The following is a 19,611-nucleotide window of genomic DNA, read 5'->3' on the forward strand; positions in this document are numbered from 1 at the left end:
GAGGAGGAGAGGAGGAGGGAGAGGAAGAAGAGAAGGAGGAGGAGGACTAGGAGGAGGAGGAGGATTAGGAGGAGGAGGAGGAGGAGGCGGCAACACTCACCAGCACCACTGGGCAGATGGCTGTGGGGGGTAAGATATGGTCCCTCAAGATTCCACAGTCGCACTCGGGTTTGAGGTGAGAGGCACATTTATTGTGGAGCTGTAGAAGGAGGGAGAGAAAAGAGAGCAGCTAGAGAATTCTGCAGCACACGGGAGCAGGCAGAGCCGGAAGCAGGCTCACGACCAGACTCCGAGGCCCAACGCTGAGCCCCCCCAGCCCCCTGCCCGCCCCCCAGCGCCCAGGCATCTCCACTAGCCCGTACCATGCTGGCTGTCGGAGATCGGCCCCAAAGCCAGCCCTGAACAATTCGGAGCCAGCCTGGGTGGCTTCTGCTCATTGAGTCTGGGGGCAGAGTGGGCAGGAGGCTCCCGGGAGGCCGCCTCAGAGGTGGGTCCGCAGCATCCCCGCGTGGGCGCTCCGCAGGGGCGCAAGATGGCCGGAGCTGCGTGCTGCGGCTCGCCTGCCTCCCGGCTGCCTCCGGCTGCTGGTTGCTTTTTTTTTTTTTTTTTTTTTGACCCTCCTGCTTTTTCTCAAAGTCACTCGGAGCTGCAGCGCTCAGTGTGGGGCCTAATTGATCCTCTCATTAGCTCTAACTTCGCAATTCAATATGGAAATGCAGGGAGAGCTGCAGCGCAGTGGGAGCAGAATATAAATATGAAGTGATTGCAGGGATCAGAATGCAGCATCGGGCTGGGCTCGGCCCTTGGCAGGGACACTTTTAGCATCCAGAATGGGAAGGATGGGCCAGCGCCTCCCGATCCCTCATGTTACAGATGGAGAAACTGAGGCTCGCAGGGAGAAGGAAAGGGACTTGCCCAGATCACACACAGAGGATTGTAAGATGGAAGGGATGGTCCCAGATTTGTGCCAGCTGTGTGACCCAGGACAAGACTTTCCCCCTGTTGGAGCCTCAGTTTCCTCCTCCGTAAAATGGCAACAATCCCAGCCTCTGACTCCCAGGGCTGCTGGGAGGATCCAGTGGGATGCTTTGGAAACCCTGAAGGTCTCCTCAGCCGCACCGCATCCATCGTATGCTATGTTGGGGGGGGCCTGCTGGGATCCTGTGAGGCCCCCTCGCTGACCCCGCCCCCCCTTCTCCAGACAAGGCAAGAAGAGCCAAGGAGAAGCCAGAGCAGCTTCCCAAAGGCCGGCTGCCTCCAGGGTCCCCCCCTCGAGGGAGATATGGCAGGAGGAAGTTTCCTCCCATTTGCATTCCTTCTTAAAACCCTGCCTCGGACTGGCAGGAGGTGGGCTGCACCCCGAGCCTCCGAGGCTGGCTGCACCCCGAGCCAGCGCCCCGAGGCCCCGCGCCTTCCCCCCTCCCCATCCCTCCCGGCTGCCAGCCTGCAGCGGCCAGCCGTTACTTAGCAACGGCAAGTGGAAGCCTAATGAATGTTGATTTGGTCGGGCATTAGGAGGGTGGGGGAGGGTGGCGGACCCGCAATCTGCGGGGTTTGTCAGCCTAATTCCCTGCCTTGTTCCGAAGGCTACTTGGAACATAATTAATGCCGCCGGGCCACGCGCAGCAAATAAACGCATCTTCACCCATTCCGGGATAATTAGCAGCGCGACGCTCTGTGGCAAGCAAAAAGGAAGCGAGTCTTGGGCTTAAGCACTGCAGATCTCTGACAAGAGGGAGGAGGTGGGGGAGGGGAGGAGAGAGGGGTCGGGCGCCCCCTCCCCCCCAAGCCACACACACATACAGGGACCCCTGCAGGTGGCCCGGGTTCGGGTTCGGGCAGGTCTGCCTCTGGGACCCCATTCGGCGTGGTTCGCCATTCCCCTCTCTAACTCATTTTACAGAGGAGGAAACCGAGGCAAAGAGGAGGGTGCAGTTAAGTCATTTGTCCAGGGTCACTCCACTAACCAGTTATCTGAGGCTGGATTTGAACTCGCATCTTCCTGACTCCAGGCTTTAGGAGCGCCCCTAAGGTCCCTGCTCTCCAGCCCCCCCCCCCCCAATCCACCTCTAGAGCTGTGGATCCGCGGCCAGAAGGTCCTAAATGCGCCCTCCCCCCCCATGCTATCCCCTCCTCTTCCAAAGCCCCGCACACAGACCAGCGAAACTTCTCCCTCTCTTTGGCCCCTCCGGACAGCGACTCCTGCAGGGCATCCCTCTCTGCCCGCTGCCCACCCCCAGACGCCACCACAGGGCGCCGCGCCTGCAGGAGGAGGGCCGGCCGTGCCCCAAAGGCCAGCCAGGCCGCACAGCCACTGAGAACCCCCCAAAGCTGCTCCTCCGAGCCTGCGTGAGCACAGCTCTCAGGGCCCTTCCGGGCCCGGAAGAAATGACCACCAGATCGTTTGAGAGAGAGAAAAGGGCGGCCTGGGAAGACGTGCGGACGGGCCGGGCAGAGGGGGGGGGTCGTCATTTCCAGGCTTCAGAACTCCAGCTCTGAAGCCCATCAGCATCGCCCAGGCCGGACAGGAATCACGCAAAATGGCATCATTCATCTTGGAAAAACCCAGGCCCATCCAGGAAGGAAAAAGTTTTTCTTTCCTTCTTTTCTCCACCCCCCCCCCCCCCATTTTGGGCAGGATGAGGGAGAAGCATCTGAAGAAGCAGCCAAAAAGGGGAGAAAAAAGTATTTTGACAGGTTTTTTTTTTTCCATCTATAAGAGAGAATAGAAGGAAGGCAAGAAAGAAACACATATGGGAGAATTTTGGAAATTAAATATAGAATTTATTATATATTTAAAAGAAAATCAAGCTGTATGTAAATGATGAACAAGTCTGCATGAAAGCCCTTTTCTGTTCTATTTACTTAATGTTTATTAAGCTCAGAATCTTTAAAATCATTTCTAACAGAATTAGCTATTCACATATTGAATATTGTTGCCACGTTCTTTATGGTGGTCACTTTTTAGCCCTTCACCTTCTATCTTAGGTTCCAAGGCAGGAGAGTGGTAAGCGTTAGGCCCTGGGGCCCTGCCTCACCTAGCCAGGAAGTATCTGAGGACGGATTTGAACCCAGGACCTCGCCTCTTAGGCCCGGTTCTCAAACCACTGAGCCGCCATCCATGAGCTGCTCCCATTATCATCATCATGGACCCTCTGACTATGAGGGACTTTCCATATGTCTGGATCGCTTCCCTAGACAGCCTTAACCAATGAAAGTGGCCATTAAAGCTTTGGGACTTTTCCCTTTTCTTAACTGTATCTATCAGGAAGCTACAAAATCTGCTCAATTCCAAGTCACAGACTGCATCACCTTCTACGACATGCATTTCCTCTCTTCTGTGGCCCTCCCCAGGCAGGGTTTGGCCTGCTCTCACGTTGTCCACACGTGAGGCCCGTGCTTGGCTCTCCCTGGCTTGGCTCCCACCCCTTCTGCCTACACTGCGTCCTGGTGCCCAGGAGTGACTCCCTCCCCAGGAGGAGGCTGGGATGGGCCACCCTTTCAGGATGCTCCATGACCAGATCCTCTTCTGCTCTGTGTGCTGGCCACCCTGCGGTGGGGGGTGGGGGACCCTCTGGTTACAGCCCAGAAGTCCTTGGAGGCTTGTTATCTGGCCGTCCTGGGGAAGGGGCAGCCCTCGGGCTCCTCCTCCTCAAGTTTTTGTTTTCATGATTTCCTGAGATGATTAATGTGGTGAATGGCATCCTTTTTTTTTTTTTTTTTAAACCCTTAACCTCTGTGTATTGGCTCCAAGGCAGAAGAGTGGTAAGGCTGGGCCATGGGGGTCAAGTGACTTGCCCAGGATCACACAGCTGGGAAGCGTCTGAGGCCGGATTTGAACCCAGGACCTCCGGTCTCTAGGCCTGACTCTCCATCCACTGAGCTACCCAGCTGCCTCCTTGCATCCTTTTTTCCAAGCTTTAAAATGACTGTTTTCTGTATAGTCTTCGATAATAATAAAATTCTGATTGGGATGCTGGCACAGGCCAGCCACAAGTCGGTCAGCAGCGTCTTTACAATTGATCACAACGGACTTTATGTCTGTAAAGATGCTCCGAGTTCTGGCGTGCCTGACATGGCGCAGAAACTCGCGAGCACTTTGCACGCTGCCGCTCTCTGGTATTGGCTTTCTTTCTCCCCTTTCAAACTTGTCAGTGAGACCCAGAGATGCCGGTTTGGGCGCTTTTCTTTCCTGTGCCGCTCCTCAAGCTAAACTGCTTCTAAGTCATGGCGTTTTTCTCTCCTGGATTCTCTAAGTCGGTGATCGGGCATCGACAAAAAGCCATCGCTTTGTTTCCTCTCTGCTCGTGGTCATCCCTTTGCTTTCTTGTCTCTTGTTTCGTCTTGGCTAACAGGTCTAATAGCCTATCAAGTAACGGCGGTGGCGATGGGCCTCTTGGCTCCACGGCCCGATGCTAAGGAGAGGCCTCGGCTGCTTCTGTTACACAAAGTGCTGCCTTGATTTGACACAGATTCTCTCTGTCCTATTAAGGGAGAGCTCGTTCGTGTCCATATTTGAGTATCCACGTCCTCAGAATGGCCGCAGATCCATATGTTTCGAGTGTTCACCAAAAATGGGACTTGTGTTTTCACAGGAGATTTTTCCCCATCACTTGATATGAGCATGTGCAGCTAATGAACAAACCCATCCATCAATGAGCCTTTCTTTCCTGCTTACTGTGTGACAGGCGCTGCACTAAGGATGGGGACAGGGAAGGGGAGCACAAAACGGCCCTTTCCAACAAGACGCTCACATCACTACGGGAGAGGCGACACGCAAATATTTCCGTTTTTTAACGTATTTTTTTTTAAACCCTTGTACTTCGGTGTATTGTCTCATAGGTGGAAGAGTGGTAAGGGTGGGCAATGGGGGTCAAGTGACTTGCCCAGGGTCACACAGCTGGGAAGTGGCTGAGGCCGGGTTTGAACCCAGGACCTCCTGTCTCTAGGCCTGACTCTCACTCCACTGAGCTACCCAGCTGCCCCTTAACGTAATTTTTATGTTTGTTGTTTTCTTAATAATGAACCGACAGTGAATGCCTGATAAAAAAATTCAACCTAATTATGCTGTAGGATTTTTCAATGTTTCTGCATCCTCCTCGGCGAGAGTGTATTTGACTAGTTTAGGTCGCTCTTCTGCAGGGGTCTGTATTGGGCCAAACTTCTCATGCTATGTTTGTTCTGACCTTAGTTAGGGTATGACTAGATTTACAACACACAAGTTTGATAGGATGCCTTCCATTCTTATTTTTAAAAACTGTCTCTAGAGGCGTGGAATTAATTGTTCTTTAAATACTCCATAAGACTGCATTGTAAATCCATCTGTTCTTTTTCTCCCCTTTTCAGGGTCATTTCTGTCTCACTTGAATTCTTTTTCACATTTAGTGTTATTGAATAGTCCATTTCTTGCACTGTTAACCTGCATGTATTGATCGAATTCATTTGTCAGTTTTGCTGAGATATTATTGGACAGTCTGTTTCCTTATCGTTTCCTTTATTTTTCATTCCTTTGTTTTGAATTATCCTTTTCTGTTGGAGATATGGGGATTTTTTAACCTCTTCTTCTTCTTCTTTTTTTTTTTAAATCAGATTAAGTGGCGACCAGTCCAGATAATAGAGTAGGAGAAAGTAATAGCACCCAGCTTACCCGACAACTAATCCCGCAATGATCTAAGAAGAGAGTCTGACCAAGCCAGGGTGATCAGGAAATCAAAGGAGAAACCAGAGTGAATCAGTTTTCTAGCCCCCACACACATTTGGGACCCAAAGGCAAATGACGAAGGCAGGAACTCTAGAACACAGTGGGCCAGGAGGTGACCTAGAATAGGCCATTTACAAACCCTGAACCCAGGTAACCGGCACAGGTTCCTGCAAAGGGGTCAGGGTCATTGAACTGACCACTGGAATATTGAGTTAGATCAGTAGCTCTAGAGGGGATCAGGACTCATACCTGGGCCCAGAACCGGGAGAGGCCAGGACAGCTCCTCTAAACAGCCAAATTGTTTCACCTGACAACAAGGTCTGGGATCAGCTACTGTCTAATAAAGTACAATCACAGGGGAAGTCTCTAGTTGAATTGCCCAGACGTAAACTGAGTCTTGTAGCTTGGAAAGCTCAGGAAAGTAATGATCAGACAATATCTTTCATCTGACCACACAGACCTACAGACAAATACGATCTTTTTGGCTTAAGCTGCCTTGATGATTTTTAAATAAAAAAAACAACACTAAAGTCTCAAAGGATAGTGCAGAAGCCACGGTTATGTTAGAGCCAAATTTTACTGACTTGCAAGAAGTGATAGTTAAATTTTCAGTTTGTGCATTTAAATCTTGGAATTTGGAAAATGCTATATTTGATTCATTGTTTTGTTGATTTCTAGACTTAAGAAAGTGATAGAAAAAATACTAATCAAGATTAAACTTTAAAGTGTGTCAAAAATACATTCTTTTTTTTTTTCCAGAGAGCCGATTGTTAAATATTTACCAGCACATATCTTGGCAGAACCTCATATAAAATAAACCAGGATTATACAAGGCCACCATATTTCCATTTCAGGATTTTACTGAGCAGCATCTGGTCTTGCCAAAGTCCCAATTCAGGAAGCAAAGCCAGAAGAATGAGTATACAAAAGAAGATAAAAGATAAGAAGGCATTATGATACTTAGGATGCCAATAACACAAAGTCAGAGGTGAAGAATAACTGTGAAGCATCTCAAAGCCAATTCTCAAAGAAAAAAACTACATCTTGGCCACAAGATCAATTGGAATTCTTAGAAAAAATAAAGCAAAAGTTTATGTGCTTTAAAAAAATTGAAATAATAAAATTAAACAAGATCAACTGAAAAAGAATGAGAAAAGAGATGAGAGTTTTGGAGGAAAATACTTAGAAAATAAAGAGTTAGCACAAGAGGTATCAAACCTTATCTAAGAGACTCCCTAAAACTTAGAATGGATCACACAGAGGTTGATGATCCCATGAGATAACAAACAACATTAAAAGCAAAGTAAAAAATTTGACAAGATAATAAATTTTAGTCATTTCATATGTTTTCAATGACCTGGCAAACAGATCAAAAAGAGATAAATCAATAATCATTAGACTCCATGAAAGTCATGAAAGAAAAAATTTAAAAGAGAGTGTGTACATCATATTTCAAGAAATCAAGAATGGTGTCTGCTCAGTCATAGAAGAAGGTGGCAAAGTGAAAAAAAAAAGATCATCTCCTGAAAGAAACCACTAAATAAAAACTCAAAAAAATTTCACAGTCAAAATCCTTAGCTCCCAGATCAAACAAAAAATAATGCAAGCAGCCAGAAAGTAATTAGAAACCACAGTGAGGATAAAGCAAGATTTAGCAGCTACCAATATAAAAGAGTAAACACTATGTAATATGCTATTACAAAAGAGATGGATAGATAGATAAATACTCAGTAACCCAGCAAAACTGAGTATATGGGACTCAGATACTTCCTAGCTGGATGACCCTGGGCAAGTCACTTTTAACTCCCCACTGCCTAATCCTTTTTGCTCTTTTGCCTTGAAACAAATATCTCGTTTTGATTTTAAGATGGAAAGTAAAGATGAAAAAAAAATGGAACGTAATCCTATGGGGAGGTGGGGAGAGGTGATCTTTAATGCAATGGTAGATTTGAAGCATTCCTGATAAAAGGCAAGAGATAAGTAGAAACTCTGAAATGTAAACACAGAAATAAAGAGAAACAGAAAAAAAAATTTAAGTAAACAACTAGAAGAGATTTTATAAGGTCAAAATGCTAATACTTTAATAGGGATTGGGGCACATGGTTGCAAGGGTCATCTCAGAATTTTAATGCTATTAAACTTTGCAGAGAGGATCACTAAGTAACAAGGAGTGAGCTTATTATGGTTTAAAATATTAGAAGAAAGGAAAAGGAGGGAAAAGGGATGCACAATAAAAGGAAATGGGAATAATTGGAACAGGGAGAATCATTTCCTATAGTGAGGGACTGCAAGTCCTTGCAAACAAAGAAGGGGGAAAGAAGCAGGATCACTAAGGCATCTCTTTCAAAGAACTGGACATGAAAACATACACACACAAGTTTGATTAAAAAAAATACATTTGACTCCACAAGGAAACTGGAGAGATAGAAAAAGGGAGAAATAAGAAGCAGGGTAAATAAATTTTCCATTTAAAAAAGATAAATCTTAAGTTTAAAGAAGGAAACAAATAGAGGTTTAAGTCTAAGTTGTTTTTTTTTTTTTATTTTAAAAAAATGGACACTACTTGTGATTAGAATCTGGGTAAGGAGAAGGCATATGGATCAGGGAATGGAAGCTAAAAACAAAAAGCATATATAGTTAATGCTAAACACACTCCTGTTACATAGGTTTTATCATTTATGTAAAGGGAGTAAGAGAGGAAGGATAGGATAAGTTATATGGCGATAGCATAAAAAGAAATGCAAAATGAATAATCAATATTATGAATTTGAAGGAGATGAACTTACTCACAAAACAGATGAAGATAGCAGAATGGATTCAAAGGCTGAATCCAACAATATGTTGTGTGCCAGAAACACAGTTAAAGAAATTAATACATTATTACTTGCTATAGAAATAGAAGAAAAAAAAAAGAAATTGAAAGACAGAACAGGTAATGAAGAAATAAAACTATTATTCTTCACAAATAGTATGATGGTAAACTTAAGAGAATCCTAGAGAATAAACTTAAAAAATAATTCAAATAATTAACAACATTAGCAAAGTTGCAGAATATAAAATAAACTCACATAAATTATAAGTATTTTTATATATCATCAACTAAGCTTAGCAGCAAGAGATAAAATGAGAATTTTCATTTAAGTTAGCTGTAGATCATATAGAATACTTAGGAGTCTATCTGCCAAGACAAACTTAGGAACTATATGAACACAATTACAAGTTTTTGTATAAATAAAATATCTAAACAATTGGAAAAATGTTAATTGCTCATGAGTAGGCTGAGTCAATCTAATAAAAAAGACAATTCTACCTAAGTTAATCTACTTCTTCAGTGTCATACCAATCAAACTGACCAAAATTGTTTTATAGAGCTAGAAAAAATAGCAAAATTCATCTGGAAGAGCAGGTCAAGAATATCAAGGAAATCAATGGAAAAAAAATGTGAAGGAAGGTGGCCTAGCATTACCATATTTCAAAATGCATTACAAAGAAGTAATCAAAACAATCTGGTGCTGGCCTTAGATCAGCTGAACAGATTAGGTACACAATACTTAATAATAATGACCCCATATAGATGAGTCAAAAGATCCACCTTTTGGGGCAAGAAGTCACTCTTGACAAAATCTGTTGGGAAAACTAGAAAATGGCATGGCAGGTACTGGGGAGAGACCAACATCTTACGCCAAAAAACAAGACAAGTTCATTATGGTGACATAATTGAGACATAAATTGATACCATAAGCAAATTAGAGGAGATTGGAATAGTTTGCCTATTGGGTCTATGGATAAGGGAAGAATTTATGACCCAACAATACACAGAGAACATTACAGGATGTAAAATGGATTATTTTGCTCATATTAAGTTAAAATGAATTTGTATAAACAAAAAAATGCAACCAAGATTAGAAGAAAAGCATAAAGTTGGAGGGAAAAAAAGTTGCATCAAGTATCACTGAAATAAAGACATAAGTGTAAAATATCTGGACATTTCCAACAAATAAATGCACATTCATGTCTGTCTTTATTTCTTTGTTGAAATAAAGACAGACATGAATAATTAGAGAAAAACTAGGTCCTTGGGTAGATCAAGCTAAAAGTATAATTAATTTATTCAATGCTATACCAAAATAGTATTGACCGCCAAAATAGTTACTCTGTAGAGTTGAAAAAAAATAATATGATGGGGAAGAAGTGGGAAAGATGAGGGACACACACTATAACCTCTCGGACTACGTGAGAAAGAAGCAATTAGTGAAACAACCTGATACTCCTCAAGCCATCGAGAGGACGGCCAGTGGAATGATCTGGCACACAACATAGAGAAATAAGTCAACACCATTGCCTGGTATTTCAGGAACCCAAACATACCAGTTATCTGAACTCTAGTTCAATTTCTCTAATTAATACTGATGAAAAACTTAAATAAAAGACTAACAAGGAGATTAGTACAATATATCACAGATATCATCCATTATGACCAACTGTGGCTTAGATAAAGGAATTCAGAGATAGCTCAATATTAGGAAAACTATCAGCAACAAAAAAACAACAAAAATCATGATTATCTCAAAAGAAGCAGAAAAGGCTTTTGATAAAATACAATTCATGCATCCTAAAAAAAAACCAAACTTACAAAGTGGAACTTTTGTTAAAATAATGAGTGTCTACATAAAACTATTAGCCAGCACTATCTGTGACTGGCATGAGTTAGAAGACTTCTTAATAAAATCAGGGATGAAACAAGGATGCCCATTATCACCACTATTATTCAATATTGCACTAAAAACACTAGCAATAGTAATTAAAAAAAGAAAAAAGAAATTGAAGATATTAGAATAAGCAGTGAAGAAACAAACTCTTTGCAGAAGAAATGATGATATACTTCAAGAATTCTAGAGAATCAAGTAAAAACCTAGTTAAAATAACTAACAATTCCAGCAAAGGTACATGAAATAAAATAAGCCCAAATAAGTCATCAGTATTTCTATATACTACCACCAACACACAGCAGGAAGAGTTAGAAACAGAAAATCCATTAAAAATAACTGCAGACAATTTAAAATAGTTGGTAGGTTACCTGCCAAGATAAAACCAGGAACTATATAAAAACAATTACAAAATACTTTTTCACACAAGTAAAGTCAAATCTAAATAACGAGAGAAATATTAATTGCTCATGGGTAGGCTGAAGTTAATAAAAATGGCAATTCTATCTAAATTTACTTTTTTATGCCAGACCAAACTACCTAAAATTATTTTAAAAAGCCAGAAAAAATAATAACAAAATCAACCTGGAAGAAAAAAAGGCCAAGAAAATTAAAAAAAAACAACTATGAAAAAAAAATGAAGAAAGGTGAAGTAGCAGTTCCAGATCCAAAATTGTACTTCATGATGGTAATTATTTAAACCATCTGGTACTGGCAAAGAAATAAAGTAGTGACTCAGTGGAATAGAGTAGGTACACAATTCACAGTAGTAAGTGGTCATACTAATCTCATACTTGATAAATGCAAAGATTCAAGCTTTTGGAAAAATAATCCACTATTTAACAAATACTTCTGGGAACACTTGAAAGTAGTTTGGCAGAAACTGGGTATAGACTGACATTCCACACCACATACCAAGATAAGGTCAAAAGATGTATGATTTAGAAATAAATGGTGATATCACAAACAACTTAGGAAAGTAAGGCCAATTTTACCTGTTAGATCTATGTATATGGAAAGAATTTATAGCCTATTAAAAGACAGAGTACATTACAGAATATAAAATGGATAATTTTGGTCACATGAAATTAAAAAGGTTTTATGCAATCAAAACTAAGTCAAGATCAGAATAGTAATAGAGTGTGTGTGGGGGATTTCTTTCATAAAGGCCTCATTCCCATAAAAACAAACAAATAAATAAATAAAGAGACAGAGAGAGAAATGAGTCAAATCTGTAAGAATATGAGTCATTAACCAATTAATACATGGACAAAGGATATGAACCAACTGTTTTCAGAGGAAGGAATCAGCTATCTCTAGTCATATGAAAAAAGTGCTCTTAATCACTATTGATTAATGAAAATTATCACCTCACAATATCAGATTAGCTACTATGACAGAAAAGGAAACTACAAACAATAAAGGAGATGTGGAAAAACAGAGACACTAATGCAGTATTGGTGGAATTGTCAAATGACCTGAACATTTTGAGCAGCAATTTGATATTATGCACAAAAGGATTATAAAATTGTAAATACTTTTTGATTCAGCACTGCCACTACTAGGTCTGTATCTCAAAGAGATCAAAGGAAAAGGAAAAAGGTCCTATATATATCTTTTTTGCTTATATTAGCTTTTTTTTTTTCCTGATGAAAAGAATTGGCTTAGACCAACATCTCACTTTATACCAAGGTAATCTCCAAATACGTACATGATTTAAACATAAAAAGAGGCCTTGGAAAACATTAGGAGAGAATGAAGACATCACCTTTCTAATTTGTGATCAGGGGAAAACTTTATGACTAAACAAGGGACAGAAGGGAAAAGATGAAAAGAGGGACAATTAGGATTACCTAATGTTAAGGTTTTACAAACAACAAAACCAATGCATTCGTATGGAAGCAGGCAATTTAAAAAAAAAACTTTGAAGTAAGTTTCTCTGATAAAGCTCTCATTTTCATAAGCTGTGTAAGTAACATGTGTAAATTAATAAGAATTCGAGCTAGTCCCTAAATAATAAATGACCAAAGGCCATGTAAAGAAAGTTGTTGAAAGAAGAATTCTGTGCTATCAAAAATATGGGTTTGTTTTTTCCAAATCACTAATACCTAGTAATTAAGGAACTATAACTTAAGGCGGCCCTGAAGTTTTACAATAATCACTTGAGACTGTCAAAATTCAAGAAAAGGGAGAGGACAAATGTTGGTGGGGTTGTCAGAAATCAGACATATTAATGAACTGCTCCTGGAGCTACCAAGTTTTCTAGCTTTTCTAGGATGCAATTTAGAATTATGACCCAAAGTTATTTAATTGGGCCTATTCTTTGGCATAGCAATATCTAAAGATCTATACCTCAAATTGATGAAAAAGGGCCCATATGGACTCCTTCAAAAAATTATAGCAGCTCTTTCTGAAGTAGCAAAGAACTGAAAACTAAGGGGATAACCATCCAGTGGGAAACATCTAAACAAATTATAGAATATGAAAGTAATGGAATGATATTTTGCCATCAGAAATAAGGCAAAGGACAGTTTCAGTGAAGCTTGGGAAGAATTTGGCACAGTGAAATGAGTAGAAAAAAGAGAATTATTCATATAATAAAAACATATTGGAAACAGTTTAAAAGACTTAAAAGAATTTCAAGCAATGTGAATGATAAAGCATTATTCCAGAAGATCTCCCAAGAAATTAAGAGGCTCAAGGTACAAAAGAAGACCCTTTTTTTTTGGGGGGGGGTTCATGTGGGAATGTATTTTACTTGATTCTATATATTTGTTACAAAGGAAATACCTTTGTAACAAATATATATATATATACATACACATACCTGCATATATTCATTTATTCTAAAATTAGGGACTTGAAAGAGAAATTGTTGTTATTTGGAAAAATAATTAAGAGTAAATAATGTGTTGAAAAAATTGTTCTTCTTATCCCACTCCCAAAGAAATTATCTCCTTGTTTCATTGATCTATTCAATTTCATTTTGTTCTATTTTTCTTAATAATTAAATTACTCCTTGGACCTTCAAGATGACTATTTAAGGTGATTTTTAAAAATCTGTTGCTTTTCCAAGTTGTTTTGTTATTTGTCCAATTTATTAACTTTGCCTGCAGCCCAAAAGTATTGGTATAATGTCTCTTGACTGATTTTCTTTGATGATATTTTTTATTTATTTGAGGGCTTACTCTTTCACCCCAAAACTCTTTAAGATTAAGCAATTTCATCTCTGATTAATTTCTAATTCTTTACCTCTAGGAACAGGGCAATGAGATAATAGAGTGCCCTGAATGAGTCATCTCACACTTAATTTAATCTGCTTCCACTTTCCTGTAGATCTTCTCTTCCCTTCTACCAGATGCCGATCACAGGTTTTTACTTTCTTTCCTTCTCTCTCTCTCTCTCTCTCTCTCTCTCCCTTTTATACCACTCTTCATGATCATACACAATTCAAGGTTAGAGTTAGTTTGGTGTATAACAAGTTTCTTCTTGAATTTATCTTCCTCTTATTCTCATTTACCGTCTCCTAGTTTTTTTCTTGTTTCTTTGTTGAATTTGATGCATTCTTATATCAAACTCTCTGTGTGTATGTGTATGAGTGTGTGTATGTGTGTCCACCTTCCTTTGTCCAGATCAGATGAAAGTTAGGTTAAACTGATACAACTCTGTCCCTCTCACTACCTTCTCCTGCTTGAATACATAGCATGTGTCTTTCACATCTTGATTGTGTGAAATAATAAGCTCTTCCCTCTTTCTTCCCTGTTTTTATTGTGTTCTTTTCTTTCTCCACTTGAAATTATCTAACTAGTAAAATTATTCCTAGTTCCTCTTTCTTTTTGAATTCCCTTTTCTGACTCTACTATTTGAATAAAGAAACTTGACTCTTTTATAATCCCTTCTCACTGCTCAAAATGTATTTTTTTTCTGTTTCTTGACTCGTCCTTTGATATCAAAGTGTTTACTTACCTCTGATCTTTTCATCAGAAATACTTAGAAGTAATCTAATTCATTATAAGTATATATATATATATATATATGTTCCCCCCCCCCCCTTTAAAATTAGGCTCAGTCTTTCCTGGAAAGTAATTCAAAAACAGAAGTCTTTATTTTTGCTTTCAGGAAAGTTCTCTTCTGAACTTTCATCTCATTTTAAATGGAAACTGCCATAATGTGTAGGAAATTGACTATGACTTCTTAGTCACTGAACTCTTTCTTTCTGGCTCCTCACAGTGTTTTATTTTTTTCTTCTTTGATCTGAAAGCTGTCCGTTTGGGCTATTATGCTATTATGTATTTTGATTTGGGGGTTTCTAAAAGGATATGACAAAGAGACTTTTTTTTTTCTGTTTACCACTTTCCTCTCAGATTCAATAGGGCTGATACATTTTCATTCATCATTTTGTGAGACGCGCTATATCAAAGTTTTTTCCCCCACTGGATCAATGGTTTTCAGTTAAAGCAATGATTATTAAATTTTCTCCCCTTGAGCTATATTTGCTGGGCTACACAGTTCTTTTTGATGAGGGATACATTCTTTTTCAGATTTTGATTTACTTCCAACAAGTCAAGTCAACAAGCATTTATTAATATTCAATTGGTTGTCAGGCACTCTGCAAATCCTGGGAGGTGGAGGGACCAAGAAAGCCCCAAATCGAGCTGTGCTTCCTGTCTAAGCCACAGTATGGAGGAGGACGAAACTACGGAGCACAAAGAGGACAAGGCACACACACACAGGCAAGGAACCAGCATGAAGGGAGATCAGAAAAGCAGCTTGAATGAGGTGGCACTTTGGGAGAGGGACGCCAAGACTGTCAGAGGACGGAGCTGGGGAGGGAAAGAGCCAACCAGGGGCGAAGAGATGGAGCGTCCTCACCCGGGAACAGCCAAGACGTGCGTGTGAATCCATAGACCAGAGCGTCCTTCTGAGAAGAGGAACGTGTGAGAAGTCTGAAAAGGCAGGAAGAGCCCAGGAAGGAAGAGCTCCGACGCGAGCCGAGGAGTGGAATGTCATTAGAGGAGACCCGCATGGCTCGAGCCCTTCTGTCTGTCTGTTTTCCTTTTTGTTTGTGTTTTTGACGAGGCCAGACCCATCTTTCAGGAAGTCCAGTTTGGTAGCTGAGCGGAGACACCCTCGAGTGTCCATCGAGCAGTCGGTCCATCCAGTAGGCAAAGGGCCGAGGCCTGAAGCAGGGGAGCCCTCGAGAGAGCCTCTGTAGGCCGTGGGAGCAGCCTGGATGGCGGGCTGGGAACAATTCCAGAGTCAAAGGCAAAGGCCATTCTGTGAGGCCGGGGAGCACCCAGACTTCAGAGGCACCTGCAGGGACAAGGCCTCGGTGAGGGTCCCTGGGCTCGGGTCTCATTCTTCGGAAGCCCCTTTCCTTTTGCCTTTGCTTGTCTTTGGCAGACACTGCAGTGTTTGGCCGCTGACTTCTCCAGATCATTTTACAGATGATGAAAGGGAGGCAAAGGAGGTTCAGGGACTTGCCCAGCTCCCATCTCTAGTAGGGATTGGAGGTCAGACTTGGCCTCGGGCCTTCCTGACTCTGGGCCTGGGGCTATGAGAGGGATGCCTATTCATAGTATCTGTACAGAGATCTGTGTCTGTGGTGTGAGCATGTATCAATACACGATCTATGTTCAAAGGTATAGATGAGGAGGGAGAGGGATGGAGAGAGGATCCTGAGAACGGAGGAGGGGCCCACGGCACAGTGAGGCGACACCCAGGATGGCTCGGGTCACCTAGGATGGAGCTGTCCCCCGATTCTTCCAAGAGCCTTCCCAAGGCCTCGGGCACTAAGTGTCTCCACACCACAGACACCCCACACAAGGGAAAGCTTTCCTTAAGCTCAGATGGGCCTCCTCAGGGCCCTCCTGACAGTGAATGCTCAGGGAGGCAGGAGGAGAACCGGGCAAGAGCAACGTCTAGAAAGAAGAGGCTACTCGGGGGAAGAAGGTTTCTGACAGGATCGAATGTTGCAGAGGCTGAGAAGAATAAAGACGGATAAAAGGCCGCTGGATAGCCATTTGGGGGGAGAGTCATTTCAGAGAGGGAGTTTTAGTTGGATCATTTGGTCGTAATCCAGATTCCAGAGAGCTGGCGAAGGGGCAAGGGAGTAGGGCCGAAGGCTTCCAAAGTCTTCCCCATGTGGAAGCTAGTAAAGCTTGAACCCCGAGAAGCACTAAGCTTTCTGGGACACTCCACGTGCCCATCTCTGGGCTCTTCCTGGAGCTTCAGGCCAGCAGCAGCTTCTGCTTCCTGGAAGTTTCATAAGGAACGTCCGGGAGACCTTGTCAGCCCACCACATCCAGCACCATCATCTCCCCTAAACGCTCCCGTCTGCAGACTTCTCTGGCCCTAAAGAAGGCACCCCACGAAGGGGCGCACGTGGGGATTCCTCTCTCCAGCCGTCACTACCAAATCTTGAAACCCCTCTCACGCGTTGCTCCTTCTAGCTGCTCACAGTCAGCCCCTCAACACTCTTCTCATGGGCACTTTCCATAGCCTCGAACTGCCTCTTGGCCTTAAGTCTTTCCATACCCAGAGACATCTTACACACGAGAAACAATTTTACTTAACTCAGTCGCTTCCTACTGTCCTTGGGATCATTTTTTAAAAACCTGTTTGGTTTTCCAATCCCTACCTGGTCCCTTTGCCGCCTCCCATTCCCCCTGGCCATCTCTCCCCTCCTGTACACTTAAATGCAGTCACACTGGACACCCTTCCCCAGGCCACCCCCTTTCTCTTCTTCTGTCTCTGTGCCTACTCTATCACCTGCCTGGATTGGGCTCCCTCTTTTCTGTGAGTTCATCTCTTCTTTTAAGAGGTGATTCACCTCTAATCTTATGCAGGAAGCTTTTCCTTATCCCTGAACTGGCACATTCCTTTCTTCACAAATCACTTTATCATTAACCTGCCTGGTCTATAGTTGAACTTATTTATTATACATGTATTTTGTTGCCATTCGATCATTTTTCAGTCATTTCCACCTTGTCACGCTCCCATTTGGGATTTACTTGGCAGAGATACTAGAGTAGTTTGCCATTTCCTTCTCCAGTTCATTTTACAAATGAGGAAACTGAGGCAAACTGGGTTAAATGGCTTACCCTGGGTCACATAGCTAGTGAGAGTCTGAGGCCAGATTTGAACTCAGGGAGATGTAGCTTCTTGACTGCAGGACCAGCACTCTCTCCACTCTGCCATCTAGTTGCTCCTATATACACACATTCCTACTTATGTGCGCATATACAAATATGCATGTATCCAGCCCCATCAGCTCCCCCACTAGAAAATATGTTCCATAAAAGCGGACATAGATTCATTCTTTGACATTTTATCCTCAGCACCTAGCAGAATGACCAGCCATAAGAAGCCTTAATAAATGCTTGTTGCTTGCTTGATTTTCCCAGTGCTGCCAAATGGTGGTACCATTCCTTATCCTGCAGAAAGAAATCTCCTTTTTTGGTCCATAGAACTCAAAATTGGCTTCCCCATTAGAACATAAACTCCTTAAGGGTAAAATCAAGGACACTTTGATTCTGTCTGCAAAGCACCTATCATGGCGTCTAGGATAGGGTAGACACGTAATAACCCTGTTATCTGCCCAGAAAAGTGAGCCATAGATCAATGAAATGCATGTGTATCAACCAGAGAGAGCTTAGCTCAACTGTTAAGATGCCATTAGATTGGGCAGGAACTGCAAGAGTTACGATGGAGACTTGAGACTCCAGAGACTGTTGAAGAACAATTATGGACTTCCAGGTTAAGATGATGGCAGAGTAGAGGAAGGGCAACTTTCTCTCCTTACCAACCAATATAGCGTACTTCCAAAGGACAAAAAAACTAATTCAAATGAAAGAAGGGACCCTACAATAGGATACAGTATCGAAGGTATGTGGGATTTGGGCACTTTTATGCTATAAGGGGGGGGGGGATAGCTCCCATCAAAACGTGAGCGGATCAACCCTCCCCAAACCCACCCACAGTACCAGAGTCAGAGGCTGAGCTCCTGAGTTAGAGTGAGCAGGGGCACAAAATCTAGCTCCTTGGCAGCTAACTAGCACTACTAGGAATTCACCCCTGAAAACAGCTAGACCAGAGACTCCAGGAAGCTGGAAAACTCAGACCTTGGACACGGGAGTATAGCTGGGAGGGGCAGCAGCAGCACACAGCATGCTCAGACTCAGGGGAAAACCTCAGGTGGAGGAACAAACGTGGGCCAAGTTCTGGGCTCTGGCCAGCTGCCTAAGAATACAAGGGCTTGACCCTGAAAACAGCTACACCAGGGATCCCAGGAAGGTCCCCAGAGAAGCCAGGAGACTCACAAAGTAGATTAAGGCAAAAACTGCTCCCTAAATGCATACAAAGAGAATCAGATTGCCTTACTCAGACTTCTGGCAGATAAAGCATAATGATGCCAAGCAAGGCCCAAGAAATGAACAAGAAGACAAAGAAAAAAACTCTAACACTTGATGACTTCTGCACAGAAAAAAAAAACAGAAAACAGAGGAGCACAAACAATTAAAGACATCCAAATCTTCCCAAAAAAATGAAAATGAGTCACAAGATCTTGAAAAGTTCAAATCTGAGATCATGAGAAAAATGGAAGAGATCTGGCAAGTAAATAACAGTTTCAAAGGCAGAGTTTTGCAATTGAAAAGTGGGGCTCAGAAATCAAATGAATTGATAAGCAAATTGAAGACCAGAAATGAACAGCTGGAAGCCTTGAAAAACCAGATAGACCAGACTGAAAAGGAAAACCAAAAGATTATAGCCAAAAACCAGTCTCTAAAGGCTAGAATTAGGCAATTAGAAGACAATGATCTCACAAGACAACAAGAATTAATAAAGCAAAGTCAAAAGACTGACAAAATAAAAGGAAACATGAAATATCTCAATAAGAAGTTAACAGACCAAGAAAACAGGTCTAGAAGAGACAACTTGAGAATTACTGGTCTTCCGGAAAAATTAGAGACAAATAAAAACTTAGTGTATTACAAGAAATTATCCAACAAAACTGACCCAATGTCCTCAAACAAGAGGACAAAATAGACATTGAAAGGATCCATAGATCACCCTCTACACTAAATCCTCAGAAGGCAACCCCCAGGAATTTAATAGCCAAATTCAAAAGCTTCCAAGTTAAGGAGAAAATATTACAAGAAGCCAGAAAAAGACAATTCAGATACCAAGGAACACCAATCAGGA

At 42.1% G+C, this 19,611-nt stretch overlaps 1 protein-coding gene across 1 annotated transcript in view; it reads right to left on the minus strand.

The window, feature by feature from the left end:
- The window catches only part of DGKB (diacylglycerol kinase beta), a 490,262-nt gene that overhangs the window by 289,507 nt on the left and 181,144 nt on the right, over positions 1-19,611 (minus strand). Inside the window, exon 12 of the mRNA XM_044678847.1 lies at positions 101-199. Coding sequence (XP_044534782.1) covers positions 101-199 — 99 coding nt within the window. The remainder of the gene's footprint in view (positions 1-100; positions 200-19,611) is intronic.

This window comes from Gracilinanus agilis, chromosome 5, assembly GCF_016433145.1.
Source record: "Gracilinanus agilis isolate LMUSP501 chromosome 5, AgileGrace, whole genome shotgun sequence".
NCBI classification, from domain to species: Eukaryota; Metazoa; Chordata; class Mammalia; order Didelphimorphia; family Didelphidae; genus Gracilinanus; species Gracilinanus agilis.